Raw genomic sequence first — 20,980 nt, 5'->3', positions numbered from 1 at the left:
AGCTTCATTGTCAGCCCGGTTGGGACCAGGTATTCTGCCGTGTTTTGTCATCTGTGCTAAGCCAACCAACAGTAAAGCAGAACCCTGTTTACAGCTTGTGATAAAAACTATGCTAGCTTCATTGTCAGCCTGGCTGGGACCAGTTATTCTGCCATGTTTTGTCATCTATGCTAAGCCAACCAACACTACAGTAAAGCAGAACCCTGTTTACAGCTTGTGATAAAGACTATGCTAGCTCCATTGTCAGCCTGGTTGGGACCAGGTATTCTGCCATGTTTTGTCATCTGTGCTGAGCCAACCAACAGTAAAGTAGAACCCTGTTTACAGCTTGTGATAAAGACTATGCTAGCTTCATCGTCAGCCTGGTTGGGACCATGTATTCTGCCATGTTTTGTCATCTGTGTTAAGCCAACCAACAGTAAAGCAGAACCCTGTTTACAGCTTGTGATAAAGACTGTGGTAGCTCCATTGTCAGCCTGGTTGGGGCCAGATATTCTGCCATGTTTTATCATCTGTGCTGAGCCAACAAACAGTAAATCAGAACCCTGTTTACAGCTTGTGATAAAGACTGTGGTAGCTTCATTGTCAGCCCGGTTGGGACCAGATATTCTGCCATGTTTTGTCATCTGTGCTTAGAAGCCAACCAACAGTAAAGCAGAACCCTGTTTACAGCTTGTGATAAAGACTGTGCTAGCTTCATTGTCAGCCTGGCTGGGACCAGGTATTCTGCCATGTTTTGTCATCTATGCTAAGCCAACCAACAGTAAAGCAGAACCGTGTTTACAGCTTGTGATAAAGACTATGCTAGCTCCATTGTCAGCCTGGTTGGGACCAGGTATTCTGCCATGTTTTGTCATCTGTGCTGAGCCAACCAACAGTAAAGTAGAACCCTGTTTACAGCTTGTGATAAAGACTATGCTAGCTTCATCGTCAGCCTGGCTGGGACCAGGTATTCTGCCATATTTTGTCATCTGTGCTGAGCCAACCAACAGTAAAGCAGAACCCTGTTTACAGCTTGTGATAAAGACTGTGGTACGGTATAGCTCCATTCTCAGCTTGGCTGGGACCAGGTATTCTGCCATATTTTGTCATCTGTACTAAGCCAACCAACAGTAAAGCAGAACCCTGTTTACAGCTTGTGATAAAGACTATGCTAGCTCCATTGTCAGGCTGGTTGGGACCAGGTATTCTGCCATGTTTTGTCATCTGTGCTGAGCCAACCAACAGTAAAGCAGAACCCTGTTTACAGCTTGTGATAAAGACTGTGCTAGCTTCATCGTCAGCCTGGCTGGGACCAGGTATTCTGCCATGTTTTGTCATCTATGCTAAGCCAACCAACAGTAAAGCAGAACCGTGTTTACAGCTTGTGATAAAGACTATGCTAGCTCCATTGTCAGCCTGGTTGGGACCAGGTATTTTGCCATGTTTTGTCATCTGTGCTGAGCCAACCAACAGTAAAGTAGAACCCTGTTTACAGCTTGTGATAAAGACTATGCTAGCTTCATCGTCAGCCTGGCTGGGACCAGGTATTCTGCCATATTTTGTCATCTGTGCTGAGCCAACCAACAGTAAAGCAGAACCCTGTTTACAGCTTGTGATAAAGACTGTGGTACGGTATAGCTCCATTCTCAGCTTGGCTGGGACCAGGTATTCTGCCATATTTTGTCATCTGTACTAAGCCAACCAACAGTAAAGCAGAACCCTGTTTACAGCTTGTGATAAAGACTATGCTAGCTCCATTGTCAGGCTGGTTGGGACCAGGTATTCTGCCATGTTTTGTCATCTGTGCTGAGCCAACCAACAGTAAAGCAGAACCCTGTTTACAGCTTGTGATAAAGACTATGCTAGCTTCATCGTCAGCCTGGCTGGGACCAGGTATTCTGCCATGTTTTGTCATCTGTGCTAAGCCAACCAACAGTAAAGCAGAACCCTGTTTACAGCTTGTGATAAAGACTATGCTAGCTTCATCGTCAGCCTGGCTGGGACCAGGTATTCTACCATGTTTTGTCATCTGTGCTGAGCCAACCAACAGTAAAGCAGAACCCTGTTTACAGCTTGTGATAAAGACTGTGGTAGCTCCATTGTCAGCCTGGTTGGGACCAGGTATTCTGCCATATTTTGTCATCTGTGCTAAGCCAACCAACAGTAAAGCAGAACCCTGTTTACAGCTTGTGATAAAGACTATGCTAGCTCCATTGTCAGCCTGGTTGGGACCAGGTATTCTGCCATGTTTTCTCATCTGTGCTAAGCCAACCAACAGTAAAGCAGAACCCTGTTTACAGCTTGTGATAAAGACTGTGCTAGCTCCATTGTCAGCCTGGCTGGGACAAGGTATTCTGCCATGTTTTGTCATCTGTGCTAAGCCAACCAACAGTAAAGCAGAACCCTGTTTACAGCTTGTGATAAAGACTATGCTAGCTTCATTGTCAGCCTGGCTGGGACCAGGTATTCTGCCATGTTTTGTCATCTGTGCTGAGCCAACCAACAGTAAAGCAGAACCCTGTTTACAGCTTGTGATAAAGACTGTGCTAGCTCCATTGTCAGCCTGGTTGGGACCAGGTATTCTGCCATATTTTGTCATCTGTGCTAAGCCAACCAACAGTAAAGCAGAACCCTGTTTACAGCTTGTGATAAAGACTCTGCTAGCTCCATTGTCAGCCTGGTTGGGACCAGGTATTCTGCCATGTTTTCTCATCTGTGCTAAGCCAACCAACAGTAAAGCAGAACCCTGTTTACAGCTTGTGATAAAGACTGTGCTAGCTCCATTGTCAGCCTGGCTGGGACCAGGTATTCTGCCATATTTTGTCATCTGTGCTAAGCCAACCAACAGTAAAGCAGAACCCTGTTTACAGCTTGTGATAAAGACTATGCTAGCTCCATTGTCAGCCTGGTTGGGACCATGTATTCTGCCATGTTTTGTCATCTGTGCTAAGCCAACCAACAGTAAAGCAGTGTGCAGTTTGCAGCTCTTGTTATATACTCTGTCAACTTTGTCATGTCCCTAGTTGTGATTAGGTATTCTGCCATGTTTTGTGACCTGTACAATGTGGTGAGCCAACAACCAGTAAAGCAGCATGCTGTTTGCAGTGCCTGTTAGAGACTATGTTAGCTTCATCATCAGCCTGGCTGGGACCAGATATTCTGCTGTGTTTTGTCACGTGTACTGAGCCAAAGACCAGTAAAGTACAAGTACATTGTAGTGGGCTGTTTGCAACACTTGTTATAGACTGTGTTATCTTCATCATGTTCCTGGCTGGGACTAGATACATGTATTACAGCATTATGCTGTTTGAATCTTTTCCTAACACTGTGTGCAATTCATTTGCCTCGGTAAACTGAATATTCTGCGATATTTTAATGTCTGTGCTGAGCTAACCCTAAGTACAATAATATACTGTTTGCAACTTGTGCTGAAACCATGTGACCTTTATCTTCCATCTGGCTTGGACCAGGTACCAAATTCTGCTAAATACATGTAGAAAGTACTATTTACACCTCTTCTCAAAAGCTTGCCAAAAGCTTTGTCTCCTGTAGCATGCTATTGCACATCAAAGTTATCTAGATCTTCTGTATGCCAGCTCTAATCAGCAATCATCTGATTATTATAAAAAAAATTAAAAAAATCCACTGTATTTCATCAACTGTACTCAGATCAGGTACTTTTTTTGTCACAATTTTATCATACTGTCTTTCACCAGAGTGAAGTGATCAGCTGTTTGCTAGTTCATCTGTCATGCTCTGTCCTGTACCTGTATTAAAGGCAACTACTTATCTTCTCACACTGTGTAACCTGTTCTGTACCCACTCATCCTTCTCATCCAACACTGAATGGTTATTTCATATTGTACATATCTTTAGATAAGAGTACAATTTTACATCTATTTCTTTTGCAATGATATATAAAAAAAAACAACAACTGTGCAACGAAGTGCCATATGAGTGTGTTTAAACAAGTCAGTCAGTTCCATGTCATTATTTTATTGCTTTATTTACATGAACAGTGGACTCCCATTATGACAAAGTCTTTGGAACTGACAGTTTCTTTCTTTATATTTCAGAAATTTCATTATAGGAGAACAAATAACCAGTTAAAAAATATAAGTGGATAATGTTGCAGTCTGAACTTTTACCGTGTTACGACTGGAATATTTGTCTGTTATAATTGTCCTTATTTTAACAGGATTGCAGTGTCTCATGTGTACAAAATGTTCTAGATTGAGCTAACACTCAGTTATTCAGAATTTGATGTGAAATACATATTGTATGGCGCATATGACTGAAATACATATTATATGGCACATATGACCAAAATAATGTGAATACACTGTATGTAATAACTTGATTGTCATTGTTGCAAACAATACATTGCCATAGTAATATTGTTTTTGTTGAGATTATACAAAGATAGCACTCATGGTTTACCTCACTTTTTGAATACTCAACTTTACATTTGACGTATTATAATTGTGCTATAGATTGAAAATTTGTCACACCTGTGACTGCTAATGTCATACTCATGACTTTTCTTCAATCTTGTATTTTGTGTTGGCATGGCAACATCACATTTCAAATAAGAATACAAAGATATTGTGAATTGACTCAGTTTTTTAACATTTGACTTGAATTTTGACAACCATGACATATCCAATATGGAACAATGCAATATCATGAGAACATTATTTTCTGTTAAGAACAAAATAATACAGTAATATTGTGTATTGAGCTAAGGTCCTCAATTTTGAGCATTTGAATTGATTTATGGCACATGTGATCACTATATTATGCAGGTGTGAAAGTTTGATCATTGTTGTTAATGTCACACTATGTAGTGTCTTAGTAACAGCTTTGTAACTCTTCAGACACTCCACTAAACTCCGTCTGTGCTACTTTATTTTGATGCCCCATCGTAGGCATGCTATGGATTAACATTCCGTGTTACAAAGCTACATCCAGATGTAATGTTTTATATATTTTTGTTAAGCTGGGCATGTAATGAGCAAGATTGTAGAGAAAATGCAAAGCTTTGCCTTAAAGGAAACCCAAATCCAAAGAGAAATGTGAATTGCATGAAGGCAGCAACAATAGTAGAACACATCGATGAAAGTTTGACGAAGATAGGACAAACAATGGAAAAGTTATGAATTTTTAAGGTTTTGGTGTTGGAACCGCTGAATAAGGTGATTATACTCGAGGTTATGTATCATGTGTGGACAACAATATGAAGAAAATATAAAGAGAATTCCACAAAAAATAATTTGTCATGGAATCTACACATTTCATCGACTTGATATTGACATATAGTATAGTGTATGTTAAGGGTAGCAATTATTCCCCCTGCTTTCTGAAAGCAGTTAGTCAAGTACTCTTTCATTATGCCAGAAAAGTGAATTTATGTGGAATTGTTGTCTTATTTTCTTTATATTTTCCGCAAATATGTCATAACTTCTAGTAGTCTTCTCATCCAGCAGTTCCAACACCAAAAGTGTAAAAATTCACACAAGTTTTGCATCATTTGTCTTGTTTATTTAAACTTTCACTGATGTGTTCTACTAATGTTGCTGCTTTCACTCAATCCACATTGCTCTTTGGGTTTGGGTTCCCTTTAATGTGAATATCAATCACAAATCTGGGCCTTTTTTTTCAACCAATCAGAAGCTATACATCATTGTCAAGGTATGCCTTTGGAACACAAAGCTGTGTCATAAACTTAGAATTTACTCACAAATCCAATAGATAAGACCACTTGGTATACAGTGTATACTAGTAATCACGACATTATGGAAGCTACTTGTGACTGAAATGGAATCTCAACTGTCGCTTTAATTGTACTGTATCGTTCAACTATTTTTGAGCAGATTTGTGCAATCTTTGGGCTTTGAAAACAACAGCTGACAAACAGTGACATTCTTAATTGAAGAGAGTAAATTTCTAGTTCTACATTGATCAGAACCCAACACAAAGTAGTGTTCTGTACATATATCAATATTTATTTTCTCAACTGTATTTATAATCTCTTAAGATCTCAGTTTAGATATGCATTTACTGTCAGATGTTACTACTCTCCTGATTGTATTTTACATAAAATGGACACAGTATGTAATTTGAAAACTCCAAATTAAGATATTGTTTTAACTCTATGTTTACATGCTGTTATGGCAAGGTGCGTAAATACCTAAACATGTTAAGATTGGTATGTTGGTTGCAAATACAACATTGCATACTTTTTTCTGATTAAGTCTAAATGCACTGAATTCAAATGCTTCTTGTTTATGAATAAACTGCAACATCCTTTAGTATGTTGTGTACTCTTTAAAACAAAGGCATAGAGAGGGAGCTAAAAAATTGACTAGTTTGTTATGTTAACTGTGTATCAAGTCACTGTCTCCATGCAGTACCCTTCTCATGTTTTTTTTTTCTTGGTAAAAGAATAGCATGACTCCTTGATGTTAGTGGACTATGTTTTAAAATGCAAATGCATTTTGTAACTTTAAAACAAATTGTATGTCTGTATAACGTGAAATATGTGATCTATTAAATTTACTGTAATTCTCTTACAACCTGGATATGATGTTTGTCTTTTGTCAAGTGAGTGGTGGCAAATATTAGAAAACTCATTTTTAAGCATGTCAAAACCCTACTAGTCATTGTAATATTTACAATTTTTTGTTTGCTGAAGACATGCAGGATTCCTTACATTTTACGATAAAACGAACAGTGGAAACATTTCATGGAGAGTGCAGGAATGTTGATTTCTTTGCATTTCTGCTAACCACATCATACAGGTGTGTATAAGATTTCTTTGAAAAATAGCGCATTCAGATTTACTTTCACTTTGTAAGTCATAAACAAATCACACCCTCTTCTAGTCTTGGTGTACATGTAAGCAACACACATGGAGAGTCCTGTAACCCTGATAACTATATTGTGTCCTCAACACAATATTCAGTATCATATTGAGGTGTGTAAGTGTGTGTGTGGGTGTGCGTACTTGACAAATGATTTCTCACAGCGATATATAGATTTCACTCCAATAAGAATAAAAAAATGACTCGAAAAATATGACATAATCAGCTTCCTCTTCATTTCCTCTCCTTGAATATCACAATTTTTTACCGTGATAAAGACACATCTGCTTGAACTTTAATTACATTACAGCACAAATGTCTGTTTTCTCATCTACAACATAAATTATGTATATTACAATAATTATATTTATTTTTTGTAGAGGAACTAGCGAAAAATCCGCAGACATGCAACTTTTGGGATATTTTGAAGTCATCTGCTATAAACAAACGTAATACGTCTCATGTACAATATATTCAAAATTCAGAACAGCGACGTTTCATTTAAGTTCAAAACGTTTTGAAATTAGAATATCACAGAGAAATAGATTATGTTCAATATGACAAATTCTATATCCGTATTTCAATCTCGATATAAATCACTGAGATGAAAACTGAGATACTGAATTTTGTGTTACGAAGTGTTAAGAAAAAAAAAACCTCAAAAATGTATACAATATACTTTTATTGTTATTTAAAACTCATTTCCTATCGAACTTAAAAACCAACTTAATGTCAGAAAAGCAACCAACGTGCAAGATACACTGTACATTAAATCGTAGCTTTCATTGCGTACAAATAGAATCCGGCTATTTCTCCTCATTTCCTTACATTGAATTTCTTATGGAATTGGCACACGAGGGCCCTGTTGCATAAAACCCTTACCGCTGGACTTACCGCTCCTTTCTAGCGGTAAGTCTTCAAATTAGCGGTAAATTTTGTAATCCTTGATGCTGATTGGCTGTGATGCCTACTTTTAACGGTAGTTACCATTGAAATTGAACGGTAAGTTTTATGCAACTGGCCCTAGATCAACAAGTGTACATCAGATTCATGACTTTTTGTGTGTATGCGTGTGTGTGTTTCAATATCATTTTTAGGGTCATTTGACAACAGTCCCGGAGCAATTTATAGTACATGTATCCTTTATAGATGCCTGTTCACGCGTTTGGATGTGAATGACAAAGTAAAAAAATACAGTAACATCCCAAAGTTTACTCGAGATGGCGCTATAACTACTCAGAGCTCTGCTCGAGTATCCATGTTCAGCTAGCTAGTCGTTGAATTGCAATTTGGCGATATCAAAAAATTCCTATGAGCAATCGAAACACTAACCTCCGATACCTCCGGGCTCCGATTGTGTCTACTAGGGTTCGTGGGGTGTGTATACTTGATGAAATCCATGTAAGAAGATAAATGACATGGGAGTGAGTTGCACTAAAAAAAAAAAAGGTTAAAAAAAACCCGACTTTGTCCTATGGGACTCGAACTTCGAAGTCTCGGATGAGTAATCACAAATGTGCCGTGCGCTAACCGATTTAGCCACAATAAGACAATTACTAAGACAATAAGACAATAAGTTCAAAGTACAACATGGAACATATACTATGATCAGTTTGACAAACCCAGCCTGCAAAATTTTGCAGCACTCGAAGCAATGTGGTCTCCAACAAACAAAGGGATACTGTGCGTGCGTGTGTGTGCGTGTATGAGCGTTTACATGCGAACGTGATTTCTACATGGGCGAAAGTGAAATGCTCCATTGAAGAAAAAAAAGTAAAAGACGTACGTAATTTGGTTCGTGCTTTTATGGGGCTCGAACCCGCACGTGTACAGCCTCACGTGTCCGAGACGTCGCCTTTACCTCTCGGCCATAAGTCTCGACGAGTAAGTATGAGGTACGTAAGCTTATATATGTGAAAGATGAATCAGGAATCGTTTCGTCCACATTCCATTCTCATTTTCAGTTTTAAACTGCAAAGTTATCAACCTAATGAGGAGATTTGAAAAAATAAAATACACGATTACTCCAGCTGATTGTCCTAGCTACAACATACTTAAGTTTCAGAGGAAATGAAGCAAAATCAGCTGAGATAAAGGTGCTTAAACGTTGTCAAGTCAATGCATGGTTTTAAAAAAAATCACCTCCCATAGACATAACACGTAAACTTGTCTGATTTTGACTCTTTACCTTTAATCACAATTTAAGGTATGATGACGTCATCAAATTTCAAAACCATGACTTGGACTTAAAAGGCAAATGTTCAAAGTACAACATATCTGAATTTGGGATAATATTGAGCTTAAACAACAGAGATACGAGCAAATGAATGTCAGAAACAGTACCTCAAAAAAATTAATTCCACTTTTTTGATTTCAGATGATGATATGATGACGTCATAATGTATTTATGGAAATATTGATACTTGAAACGTTATTTTCAATTCATATGCTTTTGTAATATGCAATAAAAACATAGGGTCACCTGACGTTTTAAAGAGCTATGGCGAAATAAACAAAGACATGTTTTTCGCTATATTTCCACATAGACGCGCACACGAAATTTCAACTTTGACGCCAGCGCATTCCTTTGTTATAGGTCGAAATTGATCGGAAATCAATGGATATTGTTACTTAATGTATCAGGAATCCAAATCTGTCAAAAAATGTGCATTTTCATGTTGCTTACGCGCACTGCGCGCGGAAATGCGCGGACGGACGCGAACGCGCGGAACGCTTAAAATTGTCTGAAACTTCGAGATTTCCCATTGGGAAGTCGTTTTAAGCATTTAAAAACTTTGACGCGCGCTAATGCGCGCGTAATGATGTCCTAGGTAATTAGCATTAAAATGTAAGATAGAGCGTGACCTGAACTTTATGTCCAACGAAAATGATACAGAAATGACCTTTAGTTATGAAGTTATGATCGATCATGTAACATGGTCCGAAAATCACAAAATGGCGCCTAGATGACGTCATAGATATGTTACTGTCATGAAAACCTTATTGTGGCTAGATATTGTCATGAGACATGTTGACTGAAAATGTCATGTTATTCCGTCATGTCAATGTTGAGATATTCACGACACAAAATGTGCCAGAAAGAAAGAAGAATAAAAAGAAAGAAAGGAAGATTTTGACAAACACAATAGGTGATACGCTAAAAGCGTATCACCTAATAAAGAGAGATTTTGACAATCACAATAGGTGATACGCTGATAGCGTATCACCTAATAAGTTGGAAAGATAAATTTTGAGCGGAAGTCCATGAGATATGAAGAAGCTGCTTGATGATATTAAAGGACACACTTTTTAATGCGAGTCTGGAAGGAACCATGGAGGTCATGTGACAGCGACGTCACAATCGCATCCATTTTTATTTGTTATCCCTTTAAGCCAATCCTTGCTGTTACGTTCAAAGTTTCTCAATCTTTGTTAGATTTCACCATCAAAAATTGTCCGTGGTATATTCTCATTGCGTACACGTAAACTTCATCTCATCCACAGAATTAATCATTGTTTTTATCATTATGCTCATTATTGTTATATATATATATATTTATTTATATTCATTATCCTCATTGTTATCATCATCACCACCATTATCATCAGCATTATCATAATCATAATCTACATCATCAACATCACCATCACCATCACCACCATCACCATCACCATCACCACCACCACCATCATCATCATCATCACCACCACCACCACCACCATCATCATCATCATCATCATCATCATCATCATCATCATTCATGATATCAATTGACGTTGAATGAATCGCTTTATCAGGCAAAAACAGGAGCTAGGTCGCTCCCCAACTTTTGTTCGATTCCACAAAACTCGTTTCTGAACGATCTTTTGGTAGATTTGTCAACAAAGCCAATTTCCTTTTTTTTTTCACTCAAGTCTTCTCCTTCCTAGCTATTTGACACAATAATAAGTGGACGGCATCCTGCACAATTTAGGAATATTGATCATCATAAATTAATCACACACCGAATGGTTTTTAAGTTAAGTCTTCGAGACTGGTGGCAGATCGCTCAGAACAGATTACTTCATTCCTCATCAAGCTCACCTCCCTGCTCTATCCATCCTCGACATAACTTGATTCATTAGTATTCGAAGCCAGCTCTTTGAACATCATCAGATGCCAAGATCGCTACAGGCAACTTTCACTTCTACAGAAACACAGGCGGGATTGGGGGCTGGGAGAGAAAGGGATCTTTGAGTATGATTGTTCGGGTAAATAAACTCCTCAATTACTCCCCCTCCTTGCAAGAACCCTCTAGCAGATAACCTTGTCGATGAATACATGATTGTCGTAGCTATATTATTTCATTTCTATTGTTACTAACAGCGTTCGAAATTTGTTTTATTTGTTCGCGGGAACGCGCGAAGTCAGAGGATACGGTATGTGTATAAACTCATGCAATTGAGATAGGGTTGTGATGAGTTAATAACGTGTTGGTGACGGCAAAGACAATGAACGATGATGATTAAAAAAAAAAAATGAGAGTTCGGGCCATGCCTAATGATGACCACTAACCTTTACCCCATCATTGCTAAAAAAATTTACCATTGGGAAATAACGAATGCTTCTGCTGTTATGACGTCTCCTTCGACTGTGTTTTTGTTGTTGTTGTTGTTGTCCTTGATATTATCAATACTTCAACAACTCTTATGCTGTGATATCAATAATTCTACTAGGACTACTGCTACTACTACCCATGCTACTAACTACTACTGCTACCACCACCTCCACCACCACCACTATAACTACTACTACTACTACTACTACTACTACTACTACTACTATTACTATAACTACTACTACTACTACTGCTGCTGCTGCTGCTGCTGCTGCTGCTACTACTACGTACTACCACTGCTGCTGCTGCTGTTACTACTACTACTACTACTACTACTACTACTACTTCTACTACTTTTACTCCTACTACTACTACTACTACTACTACTACTACTACTACTACTACTACTACTACTACTACACTACTGTACTACTATAACCATCGCCATCATTATAAAGGTTACATGGTTGAGATGTAGGTGAGGAATAACAGAAATAAGTGTGCAGTCATACATACCATCACAAACCTAGCAACACCCTTTGTTGCAGATTGACAGATTGGATGAGGTCCAGACTACAGAATCTACTTCACCTCGTAGCTCACAGTATACAGAACACGCACTTTGATATGATGGTTTTGAAAGAGATTGAGGAGTAATTTAGAGTCTTTGGAGTGAATTAAGGTCCCCGTGACACCAAAACAAGGGGTAAGAGAAAGAGAAGGGGGAGGGTAAGAAAGGGACAGGTTTGATGAAAAGTTATCCTCTGAGTATCCCAGTCGACCGCAATAAGTGCTTAATCATTTCGTTCCATTTGAGAATAAAAAACATCGAAATGGATGGATCGGAACGATGTAAGTAGTCTGTTATTTTGTGCTCCGCTCAACCCCCTACCGCTTGATGAGCTCATCGGGCTGGTTCGGGGGGAAAGGGGCAAGGAAGTATCGGATGGCAGAGTACGGAATGCATGCTGTCTGGAGGTGCGGACAGAGCCGTGAGGCGATGGGAGCGCGACGGGAGGAGAGGAGGGAGATTGGCGGGGGAGGGGGGAAAAAGTAGGCCACGTTTGAAGCAGGTGGTGGAGGGGTGCGGGGATGACAGAAGACCAGCCAAAAGACCCACCCAGTATCTTTCGTTACCCCCTTCACCTGCCCCAAAGGAAGCCAGAAGACCCCTTGTTAGGGTTAAACAGCAATGTGAATGCTGCTTCCTTCCTTGCTCGTTGGGATTATCTCGATTATAGGATGTGCACCTGTACCGCTGTGCATCTTCGTGGCGACTGTAATATTTTATAGAAAATATCGCGCGCGCAAAAAAGAAAAGAAAAAAAGAATAACTACGCGAAAGTGTCCTAAAGATTTATCAAATCGCTGCACAGTTTTAGATTCTTGACGATCGAAAACTGGTAGACATAACCCCCCCCCCCAAAAAAAAAAATATATATATATATGTAAATATATTCCCAACCCCCTCTTTGTGTGGTGTTGATTTTGCTACATCTGAACTGTTGACAGCTCCTAAATATTCGCAAGCTACTCTAATTGAGCAAAGGCAGATAAACAAATTGTAGTTTCCTTTACCTCTGCAGAATCCTGTTGTAAAACCAATTCATGAGAAAAAAAAAACTATTATAAGAAAGGATGAAAAAATTAACATCAATAACGACTATCACGTACTTAACAAAAAGTAATGTTTTACGCCTATCTTTTCCATTTATCAGTACTGTAGGACCTGTACTTGTCCAGTTCTGTACATACTAAGTTATCTTTTTATAATTCAACGTTTATATGGAACCCATCATGATGAGAATGAACAGCTATAAGAGGCGTGTATTCATGATCTGATTTTATTTATTTGTCCACTTGTACAAATATACAGATATACACACAAATTTACAAAGAAAATTACAAAAGCGGGAACCTCTAATCTTACTCGTAACATACAGACATACAGACACACACAAGGAACTGACGTAGTCGTGTGAATAATTATGTATTTCGAGGTACATGTCTTCCTGGCATCATTTGGCAAAGTGCTTACTGAATCGGTCAATTAATTAAAGATTAATCATTCTGACTTGTATCTCACTGCATATCATGGTTTACAATGAACGAGCCTGGTACCTCGCTTCCATATTTCCTTAGCCATCAATAATGGCCACTTTTGAGAGTAATACTATGTAGATACGATAAAAAATAAAAATATAACAGACAAGAACTAATCGGTTTTAATGATTCTGACTTCCACATGGATGGATCTCAATTCATATAAGAATGCTGAAAAAAGCTTGAAATGAATTTTATTCTAATTCAAGTCTCGTTGACAGTGTCTGATGGAAAATGGATCGCAAAAAAAAAAAATTCTCATCTTGGCTACTACAATGGCAATTGGATTCAGCACTCGACAGGAGTTTGCTTGTACAATTTTTTTTTAAACATTACATTGCATCCTTTCCTTTTATCGTTCAAAACGACAGTCAAGGAATTGAAGCGAATGAATACCATGAATACGGCTTTGCGGGTAATGCATGGATACCGTTCGTCTAATTTGGGAAGGGATGACTGCGTCTTTTTATATTAGGAAACATTCTTTCATGCGTTTTGACGAAAACATCTGATATCCCAATGATTTCCCAACTGGCGGCCTGTCGATAGATCCAAGCATTTGGCAACTCGTTTCCTTTCCGCTTTCCCCTCCAAAAAACGTACTTTTTAGACTTAAAGGTTATAGCAGAGCTAGTGAAAATAGCCAAAATTCTCTACCTATGTTCTTTTGATATGTGGATTTCTATTGAAATATAAAAGCTGCCAGAAACGAAAAAAAAAAAAATCCTGTTGCACATGATAAATATATAATTATGTATTGACTTTGTTTTTGTTTGTTTGTTTGTTTGTTGGTTTTTTTTTTTTGGGGGGGGGGGGGCGTGGAACTATAGGACCTAATGATTTTCGTTGAAAGAAATCGCTGGTGTTTATATCATGATCATGAAATGATACGCACGGTCTTCTGCATTTTAAACAAATGTTATTACTTGTAACTGTTTCATATCATTGTCACTAATAATATATTAAACTCAAGAGTTGAAATATACCCAAGTTACAAAGCTCCGCAAAGACAAGGAAGTACATTATTTTCTACGAGCTAATACACAAAGGGCGCTGAGGGAAAGCTTGCAATGCGATATCAGTGCTTATTTAGATGGGTGATGATGAACTCGTGTATTTCAACGCGGTATCTCTATTTCATGAGGCTCTCATTGTTGTAATGACCTCAGCGGCAAACATAATCACTCCTTTTCTTTGGCAAAACAACAAGACGAACCTAGCATTATAGCTACTCCTTGGTGGATGAGAAACAACAATACTCCTCTAGAATTTCTAGTGACTCACCTACAATCTACGCACGGGGAAAATCGAATCATGTTTATTTACCGTTAACCGATCTCGAGCTCAGGCGACGCAAGATGTTGGACTACAAGCATACGAGTGTTTATTCACGTAACAGGTGCAAATGAAGATCCCTAATGTTTTAATGGGATCACATGACGTGGCCGCCATTGTCTCCTTTGAGTGAAAGTCAATTCTATGTTGTTCTTAGTCATCTGTCGATTTATTATTCTCTTTACTCCATTACGCGTTGTGTTTCGTCTATATTGCTGTAAAAGAATAACATTAAACACATCTGTGCAGTGAAATGAATGTATAACAAAGGCGACATTGTGTTGCTGGGTAATGCAATTAGACGCACAATGTAATGAAAGATATTAGGAATTCATGAACCCAAACTTTAAGCCAAACTACCTCACAACTGATGATACAGATAAATTATGATTCTAGGCATACGAACATTAATATTGCCTTTCAGAACTTAATGCAGTTATTTTGATTCCTGAAATGAAAAGCAGACATAAACGAAAGAAACAAAGATTTTGTCTTTAAAAAATTTTTAATTCGAGAGTGCCACGTAGAAACCATAAACTCTTAAATTACTCTTAAAAGTATAACTGTTCACAAAGAGATGATTTTTATACTCTTTGTATTCAGGCAACATGATACGACATGTTGTGAGCCCATACGCTAAATCTGAAAGCAAAAGTTGAGAGGTCTCAATAGTTTAACAGTAGCAGCGTAAAATGATATCTCGAAAATATATTGGTATAGAAGTAGGTCCTTCAATTACCTATCAAAACAACTGGTTAACCAAACACATTTTTCTCCTTTTCCTGAATAGCATACATGGGTTCAGTTTCATAGGCCATTAAGTAATTATAAGATCATACTATCTTGAAGTAGGAAATAGATATCTGAATAGAAGTGAAAAAGCACAGATGATGACAAATGATACTGAATGCTGTAGAGTTATGGTCTGATATTATGCTGATAACAGTATGAGGAAGTTAGTTAAATCACTCGTATCACTAGAGTTTTTATAAAAACGATTCCTCAATGTTATCAATATAACTGGGGCTATATACGTCAATTGAAGTATTAAGCTGTGGAATAGCAGTGACACTAAGCAGTTCAGTGCTGGTAAAAAATAGCCATTATTTGTTCATGTACAAGCGGTAATATTGCCAGTATTAACGTGTCAGATGTAACGCTACAATAATGTAGCATTGGAATGAAAATAACAGTTCTGACTGGTTTGGGGGTAAAAGTTATGTATACTATACACTCTATAGGAAGAATAGGTTCAAATTTGTACCTTTCTGACCAGTGCCACGATGGGAGCACATTTTAAGGTGCAACTTTGCATCTTTCTGGTCTGAAAGGTGCAAAGTTGCACCCGTAAAGGTGCTCCCAATGTAACACTAGTAAAGATGCAAAGTTGAACCTATTTTTCTTATCAGTGTGTATAGTATACATAACTTTAACCTCCAAACCAGTCAGAACTGTTATTTCCATTCCTATACGACTACTATTATATTGTATCATTATACATCTGACACGGTAATATTGGCAATATCGTTCTCACTATACAGTATGTCCCAAAAAAATTACAATCGGATTTTTGCATTGATAACTTCCTATATGATTAAATCGTCTGAACGCTATTTCAGGGTCTAAAAATGTAACATCTTACCTATATTTCGCAGAAAACCCCATTCAATTTGGTTATGTGATCACAGAGAAATGTGAATCGTTGTGAAGCATGTTGTGGATGTGATTCTTCAAGTTTAGCACTTGGATGCTCTTGGAACTGCATATTAATGTGTGAACACAATGGACGGAACTCGGAGGGAAGGGGTTCCTGACATGCTCTACAAAAATCATCATTTCTCTTTGACCACTGAAGCAAATCGGATGGGGTTTTCTGCAAGACATGGGTAATAAGTTATATAGTTTCATACCCTGAAGTTGTATTTAGATTGATTCACTATTTTAAAGTTATCATTGCGGAGGGTCCCGTGGTTTGTTTGTTTTTTTGACATACGGTATTATCGCTAGCCTTTATGTAGTTTTAATTTCAGGAGCAGTAATAGAAGTAGTGACAATGCTAGAAGTTGATGGCAGCTGGCAATAGTAGAATGCAGGGAAAAATTTTTATTGACATGTGGGAAATGATGACTACGAATTTAAATTATAGAGAATGGCCACTATTTTGACAATAATAGCACGCGCCTGACATTAAATACAGCCACTATACACTCCCTATAACACTTACAGACTTCATGTAGGTGATTACACCTTCATTTACCAATGCTCGCGCCTTGTATACACACAAAGTCAATGTTTGGATGGGTCATTGCTCTAGGATTCCGGAAAAATCTGTACATCCTTAGTTTTCCCGGAGGGTAGGATGTTGTTGAGCTAACTGACCCATAAAATTCTTGCAATATGGCTTGTTCAACTACCGTTATGGACGCATGGATGAATAACTCCAGATTTTGCTACTTATATATTTTTTTTAAGGATAGATAGTGATAAAGGAGTATTTGCTATGGTCATGGGTCAAATTTTCATACATCAAGATTATCAAATTCTATTCTATTCAGATTCAGATTCAGATTCAGCTTCATCTCTATTGATGTATGGTTGTAGTTCATAGAACCTTTGCTTCCACTGGCAATTTAGAATAATACAAGCTCAATTCATATCACTCAATCATATCATTCATTATCATTATCATTGTTATCATTATTATTGTTATTATTATTGTTATTATTATTATCATTATCATCATTATTATTATTATCATTATCATTATCATTATCACAGTTAGTTGTTTCCATGAAAATTACAATGAACGTTATATAACATGAATAAATCAACTACATAGAAATGTCAATATGGCTGATATACCTCGGCCGTGTCGCATTGTTCTCTTAACAAATCCTATTTAATACAAAACATCAGCTTTACGCGTAATTTACAAAACTAAAACAATATGTTTAAAATATTGATCACAAACAACCAAGAGAATTATGAGGGCCATACATTCCTCAAACCAAATTCCATCTAAATAACAAAATCATTGAAAAAATTGCAGTGATCTTGTTATATTATCAGAAAAGTGATGTTACAGGATTAAAACAATGAAAAATGAATATAGCTCATAAAGATTGGTTGTAAGATATGAATCACAAATATAATTTTGATATAAAACATGCTAGGGCTATGTGCAAAATTGGCATTATTACCAGTTTACCTAATAATGAACTGTGAAAAAAAAATACATTTTAATACTTTTTAATACATTTTAATGCCATGATCGAAATTTTGTTTACCTACTGTTTCCTTGAACATAAAATTTGATATACCATGAATTTACGACAGCGAAGACTGTGTTATCCTGCCAAAGGTATGTACAGTTGAAATGCAAGACGTCACAGAATTAATTTAATTCAGACAATATTGTTAGGTCTAAGATGAGAGGTTCGAGTGACGCAGTATAAAGTCAAGGATTTATGCTTTCTTTCCTTTTAAATGAATCTGATCGCCTTGTTGGCGTGACAGTAAACTCAGATTTGCATGACGTGTGACTCACTCAAGTGTATGCGTCAATTGCTACCTGAATGCCGTGCTTTGGTTTTTACGGTTTTGTCACTCCAAAATGATATCACCGTTTTTAAAGCAGGTTATGAAGAGCCGATAGTTATTGACATTTGGTTTATTAGCAATGAGGAAAACAAAAACAAAACAAAACAAAAAAAAAAGGTTGCAGAACGTACAAGACTCTATGTCGGAAACAATGCATTTTTTTTTAATTGGGTGCATATTACAACAAAAAGCATGTACCGGCTTTGACGCACGATTTGAAATATAATACATTGATCTTCATCTTTTAATTGCATTAAGCATGATATATCGACACGTTAATTTTCCCCTTTGTACTAATTTGTAAGGGACAGAAGAAAAAGAAGAAGTAAAATAAGAATTTGAAATGAATTAAAGTGGACAATGCAGGATCTTGCCATCTTGAACATATTGCTTGATCAGGATGGCAGCCTGCAATAAAAGCAGATATATACCTGAGCGTCTACACGTAACCACACCACTACAAAATAAAATAATAAACAAGACAATCACAGGAGAGGTTGGAATAATCAGTTGGTCAGGAGTGTCGACGTTAGATCAAAATATGATATCACATCTTGTAAATTGTGCCAAGAAAAGATTACAGGAACAAGGCAAAGACATTATTTTAGAAATGGAAAAGAGGCAGACAATGAGTCTAATCAATGAGTCTAATCATCAATCTGCATAGAAAGATTTTTGGAAAACACAAAAGTTTTGGCAGTTAAACGGTCAGACAACAGGAGAAAGGGAGAATATTGCCTCCGATGTCATTAGGGAAAAAAAGTAAAAACAAAAATAAAATCCAGATAACCACAATGACTCGAAGCACCACAACAGGCGCAGGGGAAGTGATACGGTCGGAGGTAGACACAAATTAATTACCTTGACCCGAATTGCCCGTGAACTTTTGACACTCAGACTTTATCCTTCCCCGCCAATTTGCCCAATATTTCCCTCTCTTTAAAGTATTAGTCATAATGTATCTCTCTGACACTCTGTGCGGGATTCTAGCCTTCATATATTACTATATTCCATTCAAAATCACGTGCATGGCGTAACACTGTTCAGACTGCGGTAACTATGTGGGTCATAGTTCGTTATTCCGAAGGTTCGTCATCGTGAAGGATCGTTGTTCCTAAAATGGAATGGGATTCGTTATTCCGAAATTCCGTTATCTAAAGACTCGTTAATCCGAAAATGAAATTAATTTCGTTATTCCGAAGGTTCTTTATTCTTTAAATAAACTAAGGTTCGTATTCCGAAGGTTCATTAATACGAAATGAAAAAAAGAAGTTTGTTATTCCAAAGGTTTCTTTCATTTCATTCTATTTTCGGATTAACGGACATTTGGAATAACGAACATTCGGAATAATGCGTGGGACATGATGATTGGATCAACGGACCTTACGTCATTTTTAGATCAACGGGAAATTAATTGACATCAAGAGCCTATGGAATCGCAGATGAGTGTATCATAACATTGAAGAGACTTTCAAATTTGGAATATGTTTTAAAAATGGCTTTGGATGTACACCATGCCAAGCCATCATTTTTCTCTAGTCGACATTGGACCTTGTGTGTGTGTGTGTGTGTGTGTGTGTGTGTGTGTGTGTGTGTGTGTGCGTGTGTGTGTGTGTGTGTGTTGGGTGGGGGTAAATTAGTTATATTAACGTTTTATGTGACTTTCTCACCAACTGACAAACAGGACAGGAATATGGTGTGGGTGGGGAAACATCTAAACGTTTACAATTACCATTGATATTTCTTCTACTGCATCATCTCTTGAACAATGTACCTCATTGATTCAATCCAGCTCCCCTCCCGCATCCCAATTTTGTACCAAGCCTATAGAGTCTGTCCCCCTCTTCAAAGTCTTCATTCAATCCATCACATCGCAGTCTTTAACTATAAGCCCCTCCCTTCTTCTCATTTGCCAGCCGCACCTGTCCTTTGACCCCTCCCCATACCCACTCCCTAACCCCCTCTCCAGCCAATCTGCACCCCTGTTGGCACAGGAATGCGCCCCTTCCCAATGCTGTGACTTCCAACTCATTAACGCCATCGTCTTCTCGGATTGACCGTTGCTGACCACTTGTCATTAAATGGCCTCCAGTGATGGGTCGAATAGGCTATTTCCGATTGGTCAGTGTTAAGCTTCTATCTTGCGAACCTTTCAGCTGTTTTCGAGAGTGACCGCCGTCCTAAGTGCTACTGCACTTTCTATCTCTTAGTCTTACTTCAGGCAATCCTCAAGTCCAAATTTTCCCAACAAACCCGAAGCACAAGGAAAAACCAGGAAAATCAATATGTTCTTCCTTTTTAAAAGTGACGATGAAAGATTATTAAAAAGTTTGCGGCCGTTCCTTTCCAGTCAAGCCTATTTGGTGCAAAACTTGAATGCCCAAATCAGCAAAATTTTGTCCGTTGCAGAAGTCCAAACTGGCATTGTGTCAGCTCAGAAGACGTGTGCAAGGTCTGAAAGCTAAGACCACTATCCTCTGATTGGTCATTCTTCCAATT

The 20,980-nt window shown here is 37.8% G+C and overlaps 1 protein-coding gene across 1 annotated transcript in view; it reads left to right on the top strand.

Moving 5' to 3' along the window:
* LOC139711490 (uncharacterized) overlaps positions 1-20,538 on the top strand; it is a 35,936-nt gene extending 15,398 nt beyond the window's left edge. The window contains exon 7 of the mRNA XM_071623368.1: positions 20,398-20,538. Coding sequence (XP_071479469.1) covers positions 20,398-20,538 — 141 coding nt within the window. The remainder of the gene's footprint in view (positions 1-20,397) is intronic.
* Positions 20,539-20,980: the final 442 nt, after the last annotated feature.

Source organism: Diadema antillarum, unplaced genomic scaffold (genome assembly GCF_040938485.1).
Source record: "Diadema antillarum isolate AM-2024a unplaced genomic scaffold, OU_Dant_1.0 seq00001661_RagTag, whole genome shotgun sequence".
In the NCBI taxonomy this organism is placed as follows: domain Eukaryota; kingdom Metazoa; phylum Echinodermata; class Echinoidea; order Diadematoida; family Diadematidae; genus Diadema; species Diadema antillarum.
Note: the sequence above shows the minus strand (reverse complement) of the source record. Positions and strands in the feature narration are given on the sequence as shown.